The 23,772-nt window shown below is 57.5% G+C and overlaps 1 protein-coding gene across 4 annotated transcripts in view; it reads right to left on the bottom strand.

Moving 5' to 3' along the window:
* The window catches only part of GSE1 (Gse1 coiled-coil protein), a 504,956-nt gene that overhangs the window by 300,034 nt on the left and 181,150 nt on the right, over positions 1-23,772 (bottom strand). For all 4 annotated transcript variants that reach the window (XM_039473653.2, XM_010333673.3, XM_010333674.3 and 1 more), the window contains exon 2: positions 16,202-16,382. In XM_039473653.2, the coding sequence (XP_039329587.2) occupies positions 16,202-16,382 (181 nt within the window). The remainder of the gene's footprint in view (positions 1-16,201; positions 16,383-23,772) is intronic.

The raw sequence follows: 23,772 nt of genomic DNA, 5'->3' as shown, positions 1-23,772 counted from the left end.
CTTCACAAACGGGGAGACTGAGGCCGGGCTGGAGAGCGGCGGACACGGGAGATGTTCTTGTCACCCTCCCTTCCTCGGCTCTTCCCCCACCCCCGCTTTCTTTCTGCTGTTTTCTCTGTTTTGTTTGACAATAGAAGACACCAGAGACACCCAAACAAACAGCCCACAACAAAAGACATGAGAAGACACCCACATAGCCTTGCTATTTGAGACAGAGGGCTGGACACGGAGAGCACGCGAGTGGGGGATCCCAGCATGGAGCGCTCCAACCCTGGGAGCACCCAAAGGAGCTGGGCCTGCCGCTGGGCACTCAGCACCCACCCTGGTGGACAGGGAGCCGGGCTCCCATTGCCACCGGGGCCGTTGCTGAACCTGCCTGTCCCGGCAGAGGCCCTGGGCCTAGAAGGCCACAGCCCACGGGCCTCGCAGTCAAAACGGTGCCGGGGATTCTGCAGAACTCCTCACGCTTTAGAGAACATTTTCCCAACGGGCCAGACTTCCTGGAACTGAGTCAGGAGGAAAGCTCTGTGCCGCACAGCCTGCTTGGCAGCCCAGCTCTGTGACTCAGCTGACCGGCTGGGCGCCCATCAGCAAGTCACTTGTCCCCCCCCCCGCCTCAGCCTTCTCATCTGGAACGAGCAGGAGGAGCCCACTTCACAATGTGTGGTAAGAATTTGGTGACTTGGTGCCCACAAACCGAGGGTGGTAACGAACCTTGGTATACAGTAAGTGCCCACTAAATCCCAGCAGCGGGTCCTCCTTACAGTACAGATGAGGTACATGGAAGAAGTAGGATCTGGAATCTAAGACCCAGAAGGAATATGGTCTCTTCTGACCTCCACAGACTCCTTGATTGGTTGCATGAATCTGGTCTGAATACATTCAGGGATGGGGAGCTCACTACCTGGCAGCCAGCCCATCTGCAGAAGGGCACAGGGTGGGCTCCTCACTAATGTGTGCTTGCTGTCGGTAGCGTGTTCGTGTTCCTTTTTTGTTTTTTTCATTTTTTTTTTTTTTTTGGAGACAGAGCTCAGAGTCTCACTGTTACCCAGGCTGGAGTACAGTGGCATGATCTTGGCTCACTGCAGCCTCAACCTCCGAGGCTAAGGTGACCCTCCCACCTCAGCCTCCTGGGTAGCTGGGACCACCAGCATGAGCCACTGTACTCTGATAATTATTTTTATTTATTTTTTTAGAGATGGGGTTTTGCCATGTTGCCCAGGCTGGTCTGGAACTCCTGGGGTGAAGCGATCTGTCTGCCTTGGCCTCACAGCCGTGAGCCGCCGCGCCCCACCACGTGTTCCTCCATAATAAAATCAAATCTGTCTTCCACAGCCCAAGCCAGGGAGTGAAAGGCCAGGACCACAGCCCTGCGCTGCTTGTGAAACTGACCATGATGGAGGAAGGAGAAGGTGAGAAGCCCCTCACACCCCACCTGGTAAGGGAACTAGGAGTGCCAGGGCTTGGGTGTCCCCCGTGCCACACACCCCTGTGCCCTCCTGGCATTTCCTCAGAGGCAGAGCCCCCTGCCCATTTCCTCTCCCTCTCTGCGTGTTTCTGCAGCCAGGGCTGCCTGGCTCCACTCCCAGCTCCTCCCACCCTTTTCCTCCCCGTTCCAGAGCAGCAGGGAGCTCGGAGATGGGTCACTCAGGTTCTAGACCTGCCACTGTCTGGGGTTGCTGAGCAGCCTCAGTTTCCCCCCACATGGGAAAGGAGGGTGGGACTCAGTGAGCAAGGAGGATAGCAGACACCCTCAGCTTGCACTCAGGTGTCTGGTGCCAGACTCTGTGCCAACCTGTGCCTTGCAAGGGTCCGTGCACAGTACAACAGGGGTGCCTGTGGCAGGGGCATCTGGGATGTGCCCAGGGAGTGCCCCCAGGGCTGGCAGCTATGGCCTGAAGGCCCTGCCATGCCCCCTTAGGATCCTAATACCTGCACCTGGGCACCAGGGCTCAGACTGGGGCTATGATGCCAGTCCCTGAGGTCACTGTCCCCTGGGCCAGCACTCACACTCCTCTGCACCCACACAGCCCCTGCAGCCAGGACGCACACCTCTCACGGAGTCACAGCTTGGCCCTCTGTCTTCCTTCCCAGCTCTGTCTTCTGTCCCGGAAGCCTGGGCATTGTCCCAAGACCCAAGTCCCGGCTCCTCCATGGCACTGTGTGGGGCCATCCCCGGGGACTCACCCGGCAGGAGCACTTTCCACTGGGAGCTCTTCTGGTCCATGAGCACTGCCTGGCCCGGCCCCTGGCCCCCCTGCCCTGGCCTAGTTGCCGAGGAGCAGTGGGTGGCGGGTGGCCTCGGTCATCAGGCAGCTCCCCTTGGCCTGGGTAAGGAACAAGGCGGGCGGAGCAGCGAGGCTGGGAGGAGAAGGGGACGCCTCCGGCTCCCTCCTGGCCCAGGCCCACAGTTCAGGGTGGGGCGCAAACTCCAGAGAAGAGAGTGCGAGGGTGTGGAGCACGCTGCAGCCGGCGGCCACCAGGCGCAGGCCCTCCTCCTGCCCTCCCAGCCTCCGCCCCGCCCTGGCACAGGGCAAGCTGTACACAGGAGCCGGGCCGGCGCGGAGGGTAGCAGGAACCGGGAGCTGCGGCGGCCTCTTCTGCCTTGCCTGTCAGCTCCAGCACTGCGCTTCTCCCAGCAAGACCCAGGGTGTTCCCTGTCTAGGGAGAACAAGCGCACGCGGGCAGCAGAGAAAGCTCGGTTCCCAAAGGGGGCGGCACAGAGTGGCATCCCACCCAGGGCTCACCATCATCCAGCAGCACGCACGGGACCTACTCCGGGCCTCCCACCGTGCCCAGTCCTGGATGGGGGCCTAGAACTCACTCCAGGCAGAAGCCGCCGCCCCGGTGCAAGGGAAGGAGAGGAGGAGAGAGGGGAAGAAGGAGAAGAGGGAGGGAGGGGAAGAAGCCCCATCCTTGCGTCTCCACTTCCAGGCTCTTCTCCCCTGAGGGGCCTCCTCTGCCCTACCCGGGTCTGGATGACCGGGTCAAGCAGTGCTGCCTTCTCCCGGGGGCCCTCCTGGGTTCACCGTGCTCTCTGTTCTCCGCCTCTTGTGAGAGCCCACGTTGCCTATGTTAGCGTATCTGGGGATAGATGTTGAGCAGTGACCAGAGGTGGGGACGGCGGGGTAGCTGCTTTGTGGGGCGGGCAGGGGCAGAGGGACGCCAGTGCGCCGAGAGCGGGCTGCTGGCCATCTCCTGGGGTGCGCTGCTGAGAGGCTAGGGGGAGGGCAGAGCCTGGCTGGGTCTCTGCGGTGAGTGCCCTTCCCAGTACCCAGGGCGGGCTGGGGCAGGCCAAGGGCTCTGCTTCCGCCCTGCATCCAGGGCTCCATTGCACCACCTCCTGGGGAAACGCTAAACTGCACCTGAGCCTCCGGGGTCCAGCCAGCATCCAGCCCCTCCTCGCAAGGGTGCTGCAAGACCATCTGGCGAGCCGCCGTCCCAGCTCTAAACGTGGGAGTTACTAACTGTAGCCACCCTCTCAGGGGGGGCTCCATCATCAGCCCCGTGTTCCCGCGGAGGGGATTGACCCGGGATGATGCAGAATGCACCCCTGGGGCTGGACCAGGCAGAGGGACCCAGGCTCCCCTTGCACAGTGACCGTGAGGCTGAGGAACCAGTCCCAGCAACGCACCTGCAACTGTGCCTGGCACACAGTCGCGGCTCAATAAATGACTAATCGTGAGCATGGACACTGTGCCCCCGCAGGCTCAGCCAGCTCAGCCCAGCCAGGGAGATTGTGTCAGGTTGCAGAACAGCCCCAAAAGACATCCACGTCGAATCACGGCATCTGGAAAAATGTCACCTTCTAGGGCAGAAGGGACTTTGCTGACATGAGTACGAATCTTGAGACGGGGAGAGCATCCTGGACTGTGCAGGGTGGTGAGGAGCATCTGGTGGAGTCACGGGTCCTTGCCAGGGGAGGCAGGACTGGGCAGTGAGAGATGGGGGCCCAGGAGCAAGAAGGGCTCATGCCTGTAATCCCAGCACGTTGGGAAGCCAAAGAGGGGGGATTGCTTGAAGCCAGGATTTTGAGACCAGCCTGCACAACAGAGTCAGACCCCATCACTACAAAAATACAAAATTAATTAAGCAGGCATGGTGTCGCATGCCTGTAATCCCAGCTACTTGGGAGGCTGAAGTGGGAGGATCGCTTGAGCCCAGGAAGGTCAAGGTTGCAAGTGAGCCGTGATCATGCCGCTGCACTCCTGCCGGGGCCACAGAGTGAGATCCTGTCTCAAAAAAAAAGGCAGCAGGAGCCAGAGGTTAGAATGATGTAGGAGATGGAACAGCCCCTGGAAGCGGGAAAAGACAAGGGGACAGATTCTCCCCTGGAGCTTCCAGGAGGTGCCAGTCCTGCCGGCACCTTGAATTCAGCCTCCTGCGCCCCATGTCAGGGCTCTGACTTCCAAAACTGTAAGGGAATAAGCTTTTGGTTTAAGCCACCAAGTCCCCAGCGGCTTTTTACAGCAACATGGAAATAAATAATATGACTAGGAAGAGCGCCATTCCCAGACACAGCACCCAGCTCACAGCAGCTGCTCGGTCAGGACTCCCTCCATGTGCTCAACTCAGGGAGTTTGCAGCCCTCCCAGAGCCAGCCACGTCCCAGGGAGGGGGACTCATCACTCCTGGTGACCTTGAAGTACCCTTGACCCCAATCTAATCAGACTGGGAAGCCCCCTAGGGAAAGTAGGGTAGTCTGCAGTTGTTGAAATTTTATTTATTTTAAACTTTGTCATCATTTCAAATGGAATTTTAGTTTAGTTCTGTAGTGACAGGGTCTCACTCCGTCACTCAGGCTGGAGCACAGTGATGCAAGCATGCCTCACTGCAGCCTCGAACTCCTAGGCTCAAACGATCCTCCGGCCTCAGCCTCCTGAGGGCTGGAACTACAGATGTGCACCACACTCAGCCAATTTTTGAATTTTTTATAGAGATGTGGTCTCACTATGCTGCCCAGGGTGATCTCCAGCTCTTGGGTGACCCTCCAGCCTCGGCCTCCTGAGTAGCTGGGACTAGTCATGTACCACTACACCCAGCTAATTTTTAAATTTTTTTCTTTTTGAGACAGAACCTTGCTCTGGTTGCCCAGGCTGGAGTGCAATGACATGATCTCGGTTCACTGCAATCTCCACCTCTTGGGTTCAAGTGATTCTCCTGCCTCAGCCTCCCAAGTAGCTGGGATTACAGGTGTGCAGCACTTGCTGTGTGTGCCTTTGTTCACGAATGTTGATTGAGCCCCATCTGTGTGCCAAAGACCATGCTGGGCACCACACCCAGCTAATTTTTGTATTTATTTCGGTAGAGACAGGGTTTCACCATATTGGCCAGGCTAGTCTTGAACTCCCAACCTCATGATCCACCCACCTCGGCCTCCCAAAGTGCTGGGATTATAAGCATGAGCCACCGTACCTGGCCTAAATTTTTTATAGAGATGTGGTCTCACTATGTTGCACAGGGTAATCTCCAACTCTTGGGCTCAAATGATCGTCTAGCCTCAGCCTCCCAAAGGACTAGGATTACAGGCACGAACCACTGTGCCTGGCTGGAATTGTATCTCTTAGAGAAGGCATCCTACCGGCTTCCGAGTTAAGGCTAATCTAATCAGTTGTGAGCCAAGGCTCTCCCGCGATGCTCCAGTGGCCTTCAGAGCCCTCCCAGCACAAAGAGTTCTGCCCGGTGAGACCAGACAGTCAGCCCCACCCTGGGCCCTAGAGAGAGAATGAAGCCTCTGGAATGCAGCAAGAACCTGCCTGGAACATCAGCTCTTGACCCAGGAAACTTGGGAAGACAGGCACCCTCCGCACTTGTAAGAATCTTGTTTCCGTGGCTCACATCTGCAGTCCCAGTACTTTGGGAGGCCGAGGCGGGTGGATCACCTGAGACTGGGAGATATAGACCAGCCTGACCAACATGGAGAAACCCCATTTCTACTAAAAATACAAAATTAGCAGGGTGTGGTGGCACATGCCTATACCCCAGCTACTCGGGAGGCTGAGGCAGGAGAATCGCTTAAACCCGGGAGGCAGAGATTGCAGTGAGCCAAAATCACACCATTGCACTCCAGCCTGGGCAACAAGAGCGAAATTCCATCTCAAAAAAAAAAAATCTTACTGCATCTTTACGTTTCCCCTCCCCTGGTCCTTTCTCCCAACACCAGCTGACTTAAAAGCTCGTATTCACTCAACAAAAGTTTACTGAGCACCTATTATGTGCACTGTGCCAAATGCTGGAGAGATCACGAGGATAGGGAGCCACGGTCCCTGCCTTCATGGTGACGGCAAGCATGCTGGGCACTGGCCGCCTCAGGGCCTTGCACATGCTCTCTGCTTGGCCTGGAACTCTCTGCCAAATGCCACCTCCTTAGGCCTCTGTGACCACGCTTCTAAGCCACGCCCTTGGGTCTCTGTGACCACGCTTCTAAACCACGCCCCTGGGTCTCTGTGTCCCGTGCCCTGCCCGTTTCTCCATAGCTGTCTCATCACCTGGCATCACTCTTTTACCTTCTCATTTGGGAGTTATCTGCCTTCCTTTCAAATGAAAGCTCTGGAGGCAGGGGTTGTGTCTGTGTCTGCCCCTCTGGGTCCCCCGTGCCCAGCATGGTCTTTGGCACACAGGTGGGGCTCCATCAACATTCGTGAGCAAAGGCACACACAGCAGTGTAGCAAGGGAGACGGACGTGCCGGCAGACACTCAGAGCGCGGTGGGATCAGAACCGTGAAGTCGCGAGCCAGGAGAGACGTCCAGCTTTCCCGTGGTGTCTGCTCCCACTGAGAAAGTCATGGGTGAGGGTGGGGGTGGCGCTCTCAAACTGCTTAAACCCACAGTGGTGCCAAACGGTTGAGCCGAGTTCCCTGGTGACAGTTCATCAGCTTGGAGCTGTCAAGGGGAATGAAGGACAGTGGGTGGGCAAAGGGAGGCCACGGCAGGGTGGTGGCCAGGTGGGCCAGTGCACGGTGGCCCCTGCAGAGATAGTCTGTGCCTGGTGACAGGGCTCTGTCCCTGGGGTCCCTAGCACTGTCCCTGGGACACCCCACCCTGAGCTCCAGAACAGCCCCTCCAGCTACTCAGCCAATCTCACCTTTTCCATCTAAAATCTTTATCACCAACTTACTGGGAAAGAAATTCTAGTTTAGGGTAAACAGATCCTCTCAATGGCAATTTTGCCAGATATAAAGATCTGCTTTTATTCAACGCTTGGTTTATTGTTTCTTCAATTGCCCAAGTTAAATTCTCTTTCCTTTTTTATTTCATAAAAATCTAAACCAGTCACAGACAGACACACAGAGCCACACGCTGGCCAGGGAACCAGAGCCCGGTGAGCAGCAGAGCAGGAGGCAGAGGGCCGGGAGGGTGTCTGGGCCCCGCATGGGTAAGCCGCTGCTAAATATTCCAAGAGGCTCCTGGGGAGAGATCCACTTACGAGGAAAGAGCCTCTCCAGGCTGCCTGGGCTTCCAAACCTGCCTGCCCCGACTTGCAAGCTCTGTGCTCCCGGCATGACAAGAAGTTCCCGAGAAGATAAACAGGTCGGTCATGGAGAGAGAAACAGACTACGATCCCAGCTCGGCTGGAAACGCAGGAAGAGAGGCTGAGAGCGGGTGACAGGAGCCGGAGGCAGTCACGCTGCAGCAGGGCCAGGGAAGGGGGGGCTCTCGTGCAGAGCCGGAGAAGCCACAGCCAAATCCAGCCCCCCGTGCCCTCCGGAGCAGCTGCCGCTTGGCAGTTGGGGCAGAGCTCTGGGAGCGCCTGGTGTCAAAGCACTCGGCACCGGAGCTGCTCCAGGCAGGGCTTGCCAAGGACTTCTGGAGGCCAGCGCCAAGTACCGAAGCCCAGTCCCGCCTTCCTGGCGACGGAGGCCCAAGCCCGGCTGGGAGCCCATTTGCCCAACAAAGAAGAGACAAAGCCGTCCCAGAGCCAGGGTTTCTGGTGGGCACCAGCTCTCTCTCGCTGCCAGGGCAGGCCCAGCTTACACGCTCCCGTGTGCCAGGCAAGCATCTGACATGGACTGATTCCTGAAGCCCCACAGCAGTCAGGGCATCACCCCCGTTTTACACATGGGGAAACTGAGGCACGGGGAGCCTATCTGCCACACAGCAGAAGCTCCAAAGGAGCAGAGCCAGGTTTTGAACTTGGAGTCCAGAGGTGCACACTGAAAGCCATGTACAGCCTAATCACTCGAGACGGATAACTGATTTAAACACGGGGCTAGAAAAGAGAGGGGGAAATGACGTCACTGTAGGCTATTACAACTCCTCCTTCCACCAGCCTCACCTTCTGCAAACCTGCCCCTTCCAGGCAGCGCACATGGCTGCACCCTCACGGCCCCACGGTTCCATCTACTGATTGTGGACCCCAGGGACGCTCCGCAGGCTCCCAGACGTCCTGAGCCTCGGGTTGAGGGGCTGAGCCCCACGGCTGTGCTCTGAAAGGAACCTGCCTGCCTGTACTTGCCCTCTGCTGGCTTCCTTCTTTCGGGTTCCCAACCTGACCTTCCTGGGAGGAGCCGGGGGAACCCGGTGCCCCTTTCTCCACCAGGAAACAAGGAGAGTGAAGGCGGAGGGCCGAGTGCAGGAGGGGCACATCGGAGGCGCCGTCTGCACACATGGGGCTGAGGCCACGGCCCTAGGCACGTGCTGTCTCAGGCAGGTTTCTCAGAAGCAGACAGGGAGACAAACCTGCCGTGATCTCTAAGGCTGCGCTCCCGGGGAGACTGACAGGGTGTGAGGAAGCAAGGGTGACTTCACACAGAGCCCCAGCCCTGTCCCAGGGGAGCTCCGGAGGGTGGACGGCTCCTCGCTCCAGAAGGAAGGGCGTTCCACCCCATAGCTGCTGGTCGCTGGCTGCCTGAGAAGGCCCGGCCCTTTCGCTGCAGGGGCCTGAGGACAGGCCTCCAAAGACGGCCTCGAAGATAGCCAGGGGCTGCCTTGGAACCACAGCGCCCAGGAACCAGGGGAGGGCGTGCAGAGCAGGGCAGTGCCTGGCAGCACGCAGACAGCCTCTGACCCGTGCAGCCGCTGACTCGTGCAGCCTCTGACCCCTGCAGCCTCTGACCCCTGCAGCCTCTGACCCACGCCGTCTTAGGGATCGTGGCCGTGGATGGACGGCCAGCAGAATGGCGGGCTCAGCCCCTTCTGGGGACAGTGTTACTGGGGAGCGGCTTCTGCTCTGCTCCTCTTACATCTGGGTGGAGCGTGAGCTGGTTCAGGCCAACGGGAAGTGAGCGGGAACAGCCTGGGTCACTTCAAGGCCACAGCGGGAGAGCATCTAGGGGTGTTTCTGTGTGTTGCCTGTGCCCACTGGTGATGAGACATGAGGGCACTCCGGAAGTCCCGAGAAAGCAGAGACCACAGCTTGAAGGGAATCTGGGGTCCTGAGTCACCCAGTCAGAAAGACCCACCATGAGCCCCTGGACTGTCTGTTACGGCACCATGAGTACCTGCCCTGACGGATGCAGCTGACTTTATAAACACCGTGGCTGCAGGCAGAATCATGGACTCCAAACATGTCCACCCCGATCCCTGCAGCCTGTGCCTACGCTACCTTACCTGGGAAAGGGAAATTAAGGTTGCTAACCAGCTGACCTTGGGAAGGGAGATGAGCCTGGATTAGCCATGTGGGTCCAATGCAGTCACAGGGACCTTCTAAGTAAGAGAGGGGGCAGGAGAAGAGGAGAGAGAACGAGGTGTGACCCGGAAGCAGGGTCTGAGAGACCCGCCGGTGCTAGATTTGAAGGTTGAGGGAGGGGCCACAAGCCAAGGAATGCAGGTGGCCTCCAACCGAGGAAGCCGCAGAAGGCCCAGAAACATTCTTCCCTGGAGCCGCCAGAAGGAACGGGCCCAGCCCAACCCAGGGTTTCTGCACTTGAGACCCATGTCACACTTCTGACCTCCAGCACTGTAAGCACTCTGCGTGTGTGTGTGAATGTGTGTGTGGTGAGTGTGTGTGAGTGTGTGTGAGTGTGTGTGTGTGTGTGTGAGAAAGAGTAATGAGTGCTGTTTTAAGCCACTAAGTTTGTGGTATCATCACGGCAGCCATGGAGAGGAACACAGACCTCTTCCTAAGTAAGCCATGCCATGGAGGCCAGCAAGGCAGAAGTCGCAAGATCGGGTGGAGGGAAGGGACCTTTCGGGCCGGCCCAGAGGCTGGAGACAGAGGGCGTGCTGTCTTCTCCAGCAGCTCTCACCCACCCTGCCACCCCGCTCCTCCTCTCCCCTGCCCCACCCACCATCCCAGACCGCCGGGAGAGGCCGGCTTTCCTTCCGCAGGTGGCCAACAGAGGGTGACAGTACCCACAAGTAAACTGAGGCACAGCATGGGAAAATTAGGCTTTGCAACTACACCCTATGGTGGGAAAACAGCTTAGTGCTTTCATTCTCTTGGTGACCCTCATTCCCTCCTTCCTCTGCTGTGTGTGGATGCTGGGATCAGCCCTGCCCTGGGAACAGAGAGAGAACCCCCCTGGGAAGAGCCAGGAGGAGGAGGAGACACCACGGGCCCTGGCACCCATGTGTGGAGAACACAGGCCCAGTCCTGGCTGGCCAGGTTGGAGGTAAGGCCTGGTCTGTGGTTCCTGGAAGCCTGGAGCAAGCGCTGCTGAGAACAGGGGCCCTCTGGGTGGGGGCAGAGCAGACAGAAGGCACCCACACAATGTCCCAAAAGGGGCGATCAGCCCCAGCAGCCTGTAAAGCAAGGCAACACCCCAGCATGGCAGCTGAGAACAGGAGAAGCGCCCGGAACATGGGCATGACCACAGAGTCAATCTTGGCCTGGTTTTTCTGCAACCCCACCCCAAACTCCGCGGAGGGGTCTGTGGTGTCTACTATGTCTATTAATAATGATATTGGCTGGGCGTGGTGGCTCACGCCTGCAAACCCAGCACTTTGGGAGGCCAAGGCCGGTGGACTGCCTGAGCTCAGGAGTTTCAAACCACCCTGGGCAACACCATGAAACCCCGTCTCTACTAAAATACAAAAAAAAAAAAATTAGCGAAGCATGGTGGAGTGTGCCTGTAATCCCAGCTCGGGAGGCTGAGGTGGGAGAATCGCTTGAGCCCGGGAGGTCGAGGTTGCAGTGAGCCAAGTTCATGCCACTGCACTTCAGCGTGGGTGACAGGGTGAGACTCCATCTCAAAAAAAAAAAAGTGATTCGATAACCACTTTAGAAACTGTTTCACAGCTCAGGAAGGGTACCCAGGGCCCACGTGGCACAACTCCAGGGCCACCACTGAGCTGCCCAACACCGCAGCCCCGATGGCCATGCAGAAAGCGTGTTCACAGAGACCACAATGAGAATGTACAGTGTGCACCCTGCACAGCCTTGCATGGCAGCCCTCAGTGCCTTCTCCAATGTCACTGACACCATGCTACCAGAGGGATTTTATTTTTACCATGCCTAATCAGCAGTCAGAGCAGCTGAGCCCAGGGAAGGTCCTGAACCCTGAGTCAGCTCCCTGGCCGGGAGGTAGCAGCGCTGGAACTTGGAAACTTGGACCTGAGTCCAAGCCGCTCCCTCCTCTCACCAGCCAGCGCTGCTTTTCTCCCACGGCGGCTGCGGACAATACAGAGATAATTGTTCCAGGGAAGCCTGCTCCCATCCGCTGAAGATAAATGAGGAGTGTCCTCTCGATGGATTTTATACTGCGTGCGACAGCACATGAGAAATGGGTCTTCATTTGACTAAAGGTCGAAGAGTATTGGAAGCAGATGAGCTCGAGTGCCCCCCGCATCAAGAGGGAAGGACACTTGTCACAAGGTCTCAGGTGCACCCTTCTCCCGGCAGCTGGAGATGCCTGGTTACTCCCTTTGGCCCTTGCCTGCCAGAGGAATCCAGCCCCAGGGGTCCCCATGTCTTCACAGGAGGGCAGAGTGCCCAGCCCTGGAGCTGTGCTCCCCAAAGCCAGCAAGCAGCCACCTCCCAGATGGGCGGGCACTTCGAATGCAACACCTGAGGACTAAAGCTACCCAAATGCTGAGAGCCAGGCTCGCCCCCGGGAGCCTTTGCCAGGGAGTGGCCCCACTCTGGACAAGGCAGTAGCCCCATCCAACCGTAGTGACATGAGTCTGATGAGCTCTGTGGGCTGGCCTGGGAGCCTGGGGTACGGGGGACCCAGTGTCACCAAAACTCATCACAGCCTTTCACAACACACACAACCTCTGCCTCTGGGAGAAGCCAAGGCAGCTGTCGGCCATGTGTGTCCCTGGGGGACTCAGCCCAGGCCCCAGCTTGGCACAGCGGCTCCTCCTGTACCTGCTTCCTTTCCCTGGCAAAAGCCGCCGTCCACATATACAAGGCATTTCAAGGGAAATGGAGGTCAGAAATGAACTGCCCTGGGTGGTTACAGTCCCTCCGCCTGCCCTGCCACCCCCACCACTGGCAAAGGCCCCTGCCCAAGCCAGTGTCAGGGTGGGGCCACCATGGCAGGGGGCCAGAGAGACAGTGGAAAAAGGGACACTGTGTGGGAATAGGCATTTGGAATGTACATCCTGTGTGTGTCTGTGGTGTGTGCTTATATGTGTGTGTCAGAGGGTCTTCGTGCCTGTGCGCATCTGTGTCTGTGGGGGGCTGTGCCTGTCTCTGTGTGTCTCTGCACCTGTATGTGTGTGGGGGGGGGCTGTGCCTGTCTCTGTGTGTCTCTGTGTCTCTGAACCTGTGTGTGTGTGGTGGGGGGGGGGGGTTCTGTGCCTATCTCTGTCTTTGCACCTGTGTGTGTCTGTGTGTTTGTGAGGGAGTCTGTGCATGTGTTCATGTGTGCACTGCATCTATGTGAGGCTGTGCATGTACCCACTTGTGGGAGCATGTCTGGCTTCTGGGTGTGCGGCTGTGTGCGGTGTGTGTGGTGCAGACAGGGTCTGTGTCTGTCTGCATGTGGCCCTGTGCCTGTGAGGCTGTGTATCCATGTGCATACCATGTGCCTGGGAAAAACCTCGGCAGAAGTGCGTGTGTGCACGTGTGCGTGTGTGTGTGTGCGTGTGTGTGCGTGCGTGTGTGCGTGCGCGTGCGTGCGCGTGTGCGTGTGTGCGTGCGCGTGTGTGTGCGTGTGTGTGCTGTGTCCCCTGTGTCTGCCTATCTGTGCGGGCGTGTGGTCTATGCATGCACCAGTGCCTATGCTGTGTCTGCGGGCTGTGTCTCCGCATGCCTGCTTTCCTCTGGGTGTGTTTGCGTGTGTGCACTGTGGCTGTGTCTGTCTCATGCGTCTGCGTGTCTGGACGTGCCCCCTCCCCCTGCGCCCGCCCCGCCGCCCAGCTGGCAGTGCACAGCTGGGCCCGGGAGACAGCGCCCGCCCGCCTGCCAGATGAGAGGTGGCAGGTGTGTAATAAACCATTAGTCACTGTCACGTTTCTGAGCAGCAGTGGCTGCCCAGGCGGGGCCTGACTGCGGGACACGCTCCTGGTGAGTCTCTGGCTGGGGAGCCGGCGGGGCTCAGGCTGCAGCCTGATAGGGAGCAGCTGGCAGACGTAGGTTTGAGCCCCCACCTGGCCCCACCTGCCCCCACCTGCCCCACCCGGCCACAGGGCAGGGGCTCCTGGCTTCCCAGATTGGCCCTTGTTGCAGGGACATTTACGGGCGTCCCCCATAACCTCTGCACCCTTCTTCGCTCTCCCAGACACTCAGGGGTCCCCCACGGTCCCCTGCTAGTACTCAGTGAGTGGCAGCAAGGACCTGCTGATAAGACAAGGTTCTCTCCAGGGACCTGGTAGCCACTGGGACCAGGGACTCAGGAGTGACCAGCCCCATTCCCAAAGGTCTCCGAAAAGGACTCCTTTTGGAAACGTCACCCTGAAAATTCCTGAATTGATTATTTTTAAACATTTTTTTAAATTAAAAAACTCTTTGAGACAGAGTCTTGCTCTGTTGCCTAGGCTGGGGTGGTATGATCATGGCTCACTGCCGCCTCAGCCTCCTGGGCACGAGTAATCCACCCAAGTAGCTGGGACGACAGGTGCATGCCACCATGCCAGGCTAATTTTTGTATTTTTTGTAGAGACAGAGTTTTGCCTGGAGGCTGCCAGGCTGGTCTCGAACTCCTCAGCCTCCCAGCACTCAGGGAAGCAGCCTGGTGCGCAAGGGCGGGGTGAATGAGGTGTAACGGCAGACTTCGGGGTTCAAGCCCCATCCCCCTGGCTCACTGCTGTGTGAGTGGAGGCAGATTGCTCGGCCTCTCTGACCTACAGGATGCTGTTCCACTGAAGGAAGAGGACGTGTGTCCCAGCACATGTGAGGGGAGGCAGACTCAGTTCTTCCTCGGTGCCCAGCCCTCTTCAAGCATCTCCCCAGCATCAGCGCATGCAGTTGCCACGAAACCTCCACCAAGACCTCGTCTGACGGCTCCCTCTTATAGATGTGAGGACAGAGGCTCTGGACGACTCACTAATTTGCCAAAGTCCCTCGGATAAGAAGTGGTTGGGGCTGCTCCCCAAACCACAGCCAAACCCCGCCTAAGAGTCCGTCTGGGCCTTGTTTTGCTCCGGAGGGCTCTGGTTTCCTGGGGCTCTCCTGGGGCCCAAAGCACTGGGAGAGAAACAGTGAGAACCAGGCAAGCTGCCTCCTCCTGGGAGCCCTCCACTGGCCCATGAGCCCCAGGCCGAGGAGGACGCACCACCAAATAGGGGCACCCAGCCTGCCCCAGCCACAGGGAACACCGGCGTCCTCCTCTGCCTGAGCCTCCCCTGCGGATGTCCTGAGCGACAGGCAGGTAGGTGTGGGCCGAGCCTGAGCTGCCACCCAGAGCTGAGCGTCAGAAATCACAAATAAATCCTAACTCACTGGCCCCAGCCAGCAACCTGAACGCTGAGGGAGCCAAGGCTTATCACAAATATGCTCGGGTCCTGGTTGAGTTAATCACCATACCGTTAGCTGTTCTCCCATTTCCCAAATGGGGAAACTGAGGCACAGAGCAGGGAACTCACTTGTCCAAGGCTCTTAGCCATTCCTCCCCGACGACGGCCTGGCCTTGGTGATCAGCAACGGTGATGAGCAGGCTCAGGGCAATGGCAGGGCAGGTCCTCAGTAAGGCCAGCGCCAGCATTTGGGGGACAGAGTTGGGGTAGTAGTCCCTGCCTGGCCTGCTTTGTGGCCTGACCACCTTGTCCTCATCTGCCAGTGTCTGGACACCCTTCAAAGGGCTCAGAGTCCCTAAAGCCCCTGGCCACCCCTTCCCTCCTCCGGAGCCTACCACACCAAGAGAAGGAGGCCAGTACTGGGGTTGTCCTGCAGACGGAGGCCCCACATCAAAGTCCAGCGCTAGGAGAATGGGCCCCCAGCAATCCCCCATCTGTCCATCTCCTCCCCGGCTAGGCCCAACAACACAGGTGCTTTGGGCCCATGTCCTCACTACGGTTGGCTCTGAGGTGGGCTGGGCTGGGAGTCTCCAGTCTCTCTGCTCTAGGGGCAGTGATGCGGGCAGGGCAGAGCCTTGACCACAGCTCCCTCTGGAGGGTCTTGCTGATGAACATACAGCCTAAGGGGTGGCTTCAGGACAGGGCCATAAAAATGCAACACAGGGATCACGGCATGTCCAAGCCCAGCCAAAGGGTCTGACCTGGCCCAGGTCCCAAGGCCCAGCAGCCAAAGCCTTGGGGGTCCACACCAAGGAGGGCACAGCCTCGCCTGGCCTCAGGGAAGCACCATGCAAAAGCCCTCAGGAAGTGTCTGAAGATGCCTGGGGTGGAGGGTGTTGTCCACAGCGTGTCTGTGGCTGGCGGGAGTGGGAGCAAGGAGACGGCGGTGGCACCCCGCCCCCCCGGCCCCGCGCTGTGTACAAAGCAGCCTGGTTTCTGGTGCCCCAGCCCAAGAGGACCACACATGTGCACCCAGGACACAGCACGTTGACATCCGCGAAAACCCAGAAACGACCCCTTCTGGGCTCAAGAATATCCATGACATCATTTTTTCAAATGAATGAATGAATGAAGACGAGTATATAGGAAAATAAACACCACAAAGGCGGTGTGGGAGGCTGGCAGGTGAGGGGATCGAGAACCAGGGACGTGGATTAAGCCAGGATTCTGGAACCCTAAGGAGTATGGAAAAGAAAACCCAAACTCAGCGAGGGAGACCCAGCCAGTACCGTCCCTCTGCTAGGATGTCGAGAACACGAGGTGGAATGGGGTCTGAACTCGGCTCTGGGGGCCACCATCCCGGCCGGGACAACCCTTTCCCAGCAGAGAACCCAGAGACACAGAAAGAGCCGGCACCTACCTGCGCCAGTGAGGTCTGGTCTGTCCTCCTCCTGGCTGCCCTGCAGACACGGTGCTGGCCTCAGCTCCTGGACCATCCTGGGGCCTCTGGGCAGGTTCTCCGCAGGGGCACCCGGCCGGGGCTCAGACTCCCGGGTGGGAGGGTGAGCGGCTGTCGATACTTCCAGAGATCCAGAAACAGCCTGAAAGGAAAAGAGGCGGACACGGTGAGCCCAGGCTCTCCGGCCGTGGGTGCCATTCCTCCCCAGCGATGGCCTGACGTTGGCCATCAGGAACTCAGATTGGCTGGCGGCAGGCAACAGCAGAGCAGGTCCCCAGTAAGGCCAGTGCCAGTGTCTTCCTCACCCAGCAAGCCTAGCCTAGGGGACACTAGGCTGGAACCCTGCTGCTGGGGTCCCGACCACACAGCACTGTCTGCTTGGCCATCCAAAACGGGAGCTTCTCAAGACCTCGCAGCAGCTGGCCAGTACTGCACGAAGCCCAGAGCATCTAAGAGGGAACCTGAGGCTGAGCCCAGAAGCCCGGCCTTGTCCGGTCCCCTGGCGGTGGTGGGGGCAAGGTTGATTCTGTGGTCCTTGCCCAGACAGTCCCGAGGGCTTGGCACATGGCTCAGAGAGCTGGGCAAACCATCTCAGCTGCACCCTGCAAATCAGAGGAAGGTGCCCCCAAGGGATGTTCTCTTTCAGACTGGGCCGCCAGGCACCTGGTGCCATCCTGAGCTGTAATTACCAGCGGCGGGGAGGGGGGGTGGTGGTGCAGCATGCAGGCTCCTCACCTCTCTTTCAGAAAACAAACAGTGGGACTGTTTGTTTTTTTTAGTAGAGATGGGGTTTCGCCATGTTGGCCAGGCTGGTTTTGAACTCCTGACCTCAAGTCATGCACCGGCCTCGGCCTCCCACAGTGCTGGGATTACAGGCATGAGCCACCGTGCCGGCCACATTTTTATAGTCTTTAAAATTGTCATAAAACACGCCTAACACAGAATTTACCATTCTGACCATTTCTAAGTGTGCAGTTCAGTGGCACTGAGGACATTCCCAGTGCTGTGCTACCATCACCACCATCCATTTCTAGAACTTTCTCATCATCCCACACAGCAACTCCGTCTCCAGGAAAGGGCTCCCTGCTCTCCGCCCTCAGCCCTGGCTGTCAGCGGCTGCTCTCTGTCACCGTGACAGCTGCTCTCGTTGGCCCGTCCCCTTTCCAGGGAGGGTTGGCAGGAGCCCGAGGTCACAGGCAGGGTCAGGCCAGGCCAGGGGCTTCAGAGGTGGCGAGCTATGCCCCAGCTTCAACAACCAACTGCTATACCCGGTCATGAGGGCACCAGCCACGGTGACCCTCCACTTCCCAGTGAGGAGCTCCGGGGATGGTGGGGTTGTGGAAAAGCAACTTTCTGTTGATCCAGTTTTTGTTTTTTTTTTTCTTTTAGGGATTAGTGCTATAAAACCCGAGTGCCTAAGTGAGATGCAGGCCTCAGAACTCCCCAGGCGAGCACAGGCTGCACCAGCCCCGCATGCGGGGGACATAGAAATTTACCGTTTGTTTCTGGGAACGCTTTAATTTATGGGATCCATATGGTGACACTGGCCAGACCACAGCCCCCACAAATCCCACAGGCCTGCTGGCGGCTTAGCTGGAGCCAGGAGGCGGCGGCTTGCTCTATTCATTCATCCACTGGCTCCGAGCCCAGGGTCAGCCCATCAGCACGCAGGGGCCTTGGGGCCCCGTAGCGAGGTGGTTCCCACCCTGTGGGAACGGGGTCACGCCTGCAGCCTTGCCCTGAGTCGTCTCGGGAAACGCTGCAGGGTCATGCTAAAGAGAGGCAGGCTTGGGGCTACTGTGTCTACCACAGGGCACAGATGGCAGCTCCAGCCAGCCCCAGAGGCTCCTGCTGCCGGGGAGGGCTTATGAGGCAGCACCCCGTCACACTGGGCCGAATTAGCGTTCAAGTCCCCAGGGAACAAGCTGGAGGGGAGCAGGGGAGGCCTGTGCCATGCCCAGTGTTGACCCCTGCCCACCTCCTGGTTCCTCCTGCAGCTGCTGCGGGGCCAGGGTTCTGCTGGAGGGAGAAGCTGAGAGGCCCCCCCCTGGGCTGGAGATGGCTCCCAGAAGCGGGACTGTGAGTGGAAAGACAAGTCAGCCAACACAGCTGCGGTGAGGCTCACACTTCGCTCGGCTCAGCACTGGAACAAGAGAGAAAATAACCCTTTCCCTGAGCACCTACTATGTGCCAGGCACTGATCTAGGGCTTTATACTGACTAGCACAGTTAATCCTTCCAACAAGGCATGGAGGCAGGAAGAGACGAACTGAGCGGTCTGAGCTCACACAGTAACTGGAGAGAGAGAGATTTGGCCCCAAGCAGTTGACTGTAACCTCAGACAGCTGACAGGGCAACTGGGGGCCACAGCGTTTAAGGAGAGAACAGAAGATGGCAGAGGGATAGCACTGGGGAGGCAGGGGCGCACATGACAAGTCCTACAGGAGCTTAGAGCGGGAGGGGCCCCAGCACTGGGGAAATAAATCCACACAGGCTTCCTGGAGCAGCTGGAATGTGACCCGGGCCTTCAAGAGCAGTAGGATTTGAAAGAGTGGGAACAGGAGCCACAGCATTCCAGGTGTGGGAGGCAGCAGCCTGCCGGGGCAGGAATGCACACGAGACTGAGCAACAGACACCAGCCTACCGGGCAGTGGGCTTCCGGCACAGGTGGCCTGGGCGGGGCTCCCGCATTCCTCAAGGGGCTTGCAGCCGAGGACCAGAAGTTGAAACACACATCCCCGCAGGGGCCCGGAGGGAAGTCTCTGTAAGGGCACCGAGTGGATGAGTCTGCAGGGAGACAGCCACAGCCCTTCCCAGGGTCAGCAGGTATCGTGCTGATGGAATTGAGCCCTGTCTTGCCAGATCTGAGTTTTCAGGGAGAATCTGGGAATCCTCTTTTTAAAAATGTTTTCATTAAGAGACAGGGTCTCGCTGTGTCGCCCGGGCCCGCCTTGAATTCCTGGACTCAAGCCATCCTCCTGCCTCAGCTTCCCAGGGAGTTGGGACTATAGGTGCATGCCACCACTTCTGAATTTGGGAATCTGTTTTTTAAAGTTGAACTCTCCGGATGATGAAGTGTCAGCAACTAATCCCCAGAATGTGAAAACACCGTGCAAACCGTCACACGCTTTTGATGGGAACATAAACGGATGCAGTTGCTTTGCAAAACAGCGGGCGGTCCATCAGATGGCCTAACATAGGGTTACCCTGCAGCCCAGCAACTCCACTGCTAGACATATAGCCAAGAGAACGGAAAACCCAGCCATCCACACACAAACGTGTATAGGAAGGTACATAGCAACCCTCAGTCCTACAGACAAATACTGCCAACAACCCAGTTGAGTGTGGAGGTAGGTCCCTCCCCAGTCAAGCCCCCATGTGAGACCGTGTCCTGGCCAACACCTTGATCTGCAGCCCGGTAAGACCCAGAGCACAGGGCCTGGTTGAACTATGGGATAATAGACACATTATCCTAAGCTGCTAAATGTCTAATACTTTGTTACACAGCAATAGAGAATAGAACAGCGCCTGGCCTGGGTATCAGTGTTTCCTGGCATCACTGTCTGCTGAGCTGTGTGTGTCAGAAACAGAGGGAACCAGGTGCCAGTCCCTCCCCTGGCCTAGCTCTTCCCACCATCGTAACTCTTGTGGGGAGTGAAAGAATTTCACCCCTTTTCTTTGTTAGCAGCTGGCCTGGGCTCCTTGGGGAGCCTGGTCAATATTAATGGACGGAAAAGGTTGCAGGGCACACGGGGTTTTGTGAATATGGATTATCTCATGCTCAGAACCATCTTTTTTTTTTTTTTTTTGAGATGGAGTTTTGCTCTTGTTGCCCAGGGTGGAGTGCAATGGCTTGATCTCGGCTCACTGCAACCTCCGCCTTCCAGATTCAAGTGATTCTCCTGCCTCAGCCTCCTGAGTAGCTGGGATTACAGGCATCTACCACCACATCCGGCTAATTTTTTGTATTTTTAGTAGAGATAGGGTTTCTCCATGTTGATCAGGCTGGCGTTGAACTCCCGACCTCAGATGATCCACTCGCCTTGGCCTCCCAAAGTGCTGGGATTGCAGGCGTGAGCCACTGCACCTGGCCTCAGCGCCATCTTGAAGGTGGAGGCAAAGGTTCTCAGCCAGGTAACCAAACAGAGGCAAAGGGCCTCCCTTCCTTATCCTTCCAAGGCCACATTCGCAGCAGTCCCTAATGAGTCAAAAGCAGGCCCTGAAACCCACACATGTGCTGTGCCCGCTCTACCAGGGCCAAGAGTTCCAAGCCCACAATGTGTCTGGATTTAAAGTACTATTGTGCCTGGGCCTGCGATGTCACCATCCCCCACTCTAGGGGGCCTGGAGAGCATGGCCTCTCACAGCAGCCAAGGGGCCCAGGCAGCCCTGGCCTCGGATGACTGGCCAGGCTGGGAAAACGCCATTGTTTTCTGAATTTTCCTGGACCAGAACTGCCACCTTTAAAGCTTTCATCAGTTAATGGGAAGGGCGAAAGGAGGAAAATTTAATAGGGTTCTTCCAAATAAATGGGGATTCACAGCCCGCTGCTGAATAGCCTAATGGATCCGGCATTGTCTCGCTTTCTCCAGGGAGCCGGGGTGGTTTCTGGAGAGTGCTGACTCCTGGTAGCCTCAGGGGAGGGTGTGAGGGAAGGCAGATCCCACATGCCTGCTCCAAAGCGGAGGACTATGTGTGTGTGTGTGTGTGTGTGTGTGTGTGTGTGTGTGTGTGTATGTGCATGTGTGCACGTGTGTGCACATCTGATGCCTGCTCCAAAGCAGAGGACTGTGTGTGTGTGTGTGCGCGTGCGCATGCATGTGCATCTGCATGCACGTGCGTGCGCATGTGCATGCATGTGTGCGTGTGTGTGTATATGTGCGTGTGCATGCACGTGTGTGCGTGCATGTGCGTGCGCGTGTGCATGCGTGTGTGCACGTGTGTGTGCGTGTGTGTGCACATGTGCGTGTGTGTGCACGTGTGTGTGCACGCCGCCCAGGCTGGAGTGCAGTGGCACAATGATCCCCGCTCCCTGCAACCTTTGCCTCTGCAGTTTTGTTTTATTAATTTTATGAGTCCGTGAAATCCCTCGGTCTGGGAGCCCTGATTTATTTGGTTTTGTTTTGAGACGGAGTCTCCCTCTGTTGCCCAGGCTGGTGTGATCTTGGCTCACTGTAACCTTTGCCTCCCGGGTTCAAGTGATTGTCCTGCCTCAGCCTCCCAAGTAGCTGGGACCACAGTTGTGTAACACCACACCAAGCTAATTTTTGTATTTTTAGTAGAGGCAGGGTTTCACCATGTTGGCCGGGCTGGTCTCCAACTCCTGAACTCAGGTGATCTGCCTGCCTCGGCCTCCCAAAGTGCTGGGATTACAAGTATGAGCCACTGCACCTGGCCCCAGTCTATTCTTTTAAATGCTTTATTGAGATACAATTCACATACTATACAATTCACCCATTTAAAGTGTACCATTTGATGGCATTCATGTATTTCTAAGCTGTGTAACCATTACCGCCATCCATTCCAGAACATTTTCATCACCCCTAAAAGAAAGAAGCCCACACCCCCACAAGCGGCCCCTCTTAACTCCGCCCTCCAGGTCCTGCAATTGTTCATCTGCTCTCTGTCTCTGTGGCCTGGCCTCTTCTAGACATTTCATACAAATCCAATACGTGGCCTTATGTGCTGCCTTCTTTTTAGAGTTGGCACGGTGTTTTCCAGGTTCATCACACTGAACTGTGTAAACCCTGTATTTTGAACAATAAGGGGCATTCCAGTTTGAGGACTATGGCAGCCCAGGGGCTCCTGAACAGAGACATCAGAATTTCCTTTTCTGGGAGCCTCTTCGGCAGGAACTGGTTGGCTGTTCATGGAGTCAGTTCCCTCTCCCTCCTGGGCACCCAGCCAGACTCCATCTACTGGCCTCCCCTGTAGCAGGGCACAGCTGGTGCCCCAGGTCCTGGCCACTCTCTCAGCTGGGAGATCTTAGCAGAGTGACTTCACCTCTCCAGGCCTTGGTTTCCTTTTGAGTCCAATGAGGCTGGCACTTTGGGAGGCCAAGGCAGGCAGATCACTTGAGCCTGGGAGTTCAAGACCAGCCTGGCCAACATGGCAAAACCCTGTCTCTACCAAAAATGCAATAATTAGCCAGGCGTGGTGGTGGGCACCTGTAATCCCAGCTGCTGGGGAGGCTGAGGCAGGATAATAGCTTGAACCCAGGAGGTGGAGGCAGCAGGGAGTGGAGATCATGGCACCTGGGCAAGGGAGGAAGAGTCCGTCTCAAAAATAAAATAAGAGTGACAACAGAGTGCCCACCTCCAAGAGAAAACTAAGTGAACTATTCTGCCAACCCACTTGGAACACAGCCGGTTCTCAATAAACCAGCTGATCCCATGAACTAAGAGCAGGACCATCAGAAACAAGAATCAAACATCACTGTGACCCCACCGCCCCACAAAGCTTGAAGGGGCGTGTGCCGGGGAAGGCGTCTTAGCCTTGGATGCAGATGGTGAGGGCAGGCCTGTCCAGTGCCCTCACACCCTGGCCTCTGGGCAGTTTCGGCTCCAGCTGGCAGGGCAGCCTCCTAGCTGCTAGAGTCTAGGGCGCCTGAAGTCACAGGGGCAGGGTCCAGGGCACATGCTTTGAACAGCTAAATGTCAGGAGAACTAGCCTCGCCCACTGTTCCTGGTCAGCCTGAATCATCTCTTCATTCCAAGCAAGCTCCAGGTGCACCCGGGAAACCAGCACAGCTGATCTTGAGTAAAACACAGGCAGGCCTGAGTCCACGCTGCCACTCACCTGCCGGCGTGACTGGGAGAGACCAAGCGAGCCACAGCTCTCTGGCTCTGAGCTGAGGTCTCCGGGAAGTGGGCTAGGAACACCTGCCTTAGGTGTCCTGAGCACCTACTATGTGCCAGGTGCCAGCTGGGCACCTGCCATCCACAGCCCATTGAATCATCCTAGCAACCCCCCCTGAATTCTCAAAGGCATGGAAGTCAAGTCAACTGCCCAATGTCACCCAGCTGGTCACAGTAAGAGCCAAGAATGCAGGCCAGCATGGGTCCCCTGCCAAGTACCTAGTCCCCACCCACCGTCCAGGGCACAGTAGGTGCTCACTGAGCACAGGCAGAGCCTGGATCCGCACCCCCACGCCTAGCAGCCACATAGCAACTCAGGCCCTGCTCTGGGGCAGGCAGGTCTGTGCTGCTGGTGAATGGCAGAGAAGGGAGGTTTGCTGAGGCTGATTTATCTCAAGAGCGAAGCAGAGAAGAGACAAGGAACACACCCGCAGGAGGGGAAGAGACGCCAGCATCCCCACAGCACAAAAGAACACAGCGTTGCTCCTCTTCGCCCTGAGAAAAATCAAGCACAGGCACGAAGCCAAGGGCAGGGGGAAAGGCGGTCCTTGCCCCAGGATGCTGGCAGGATGGGTGCGTTGGCTAGGGAGGGCAGCGGGCACAGCCAGCCCAGGAGCATCTCCCAGGCTGACCAGAGGCCCCCGTCCCTGCTGGGGACATGCAGGTTGCATCCCAA

This window comes from Saimiri boliviensis, chromosome 1, assembly GCF_048565385.1.
Source record: "Saimiri boliviensis isolate mSaiBol1 chromosome 1, mSaiBol1.pri, whole genome shotgun sequence".
In the NCBI taxonomy this organism is placed as follows: Eukaryota; Metazoa; Chordata; class Mammalia; order Primates; family Cebidae; genus Saimiri; species Saimiri boliviensis.
This window is presented reverse-complemented; position numbering and strand designations above follow the sequence as displayed.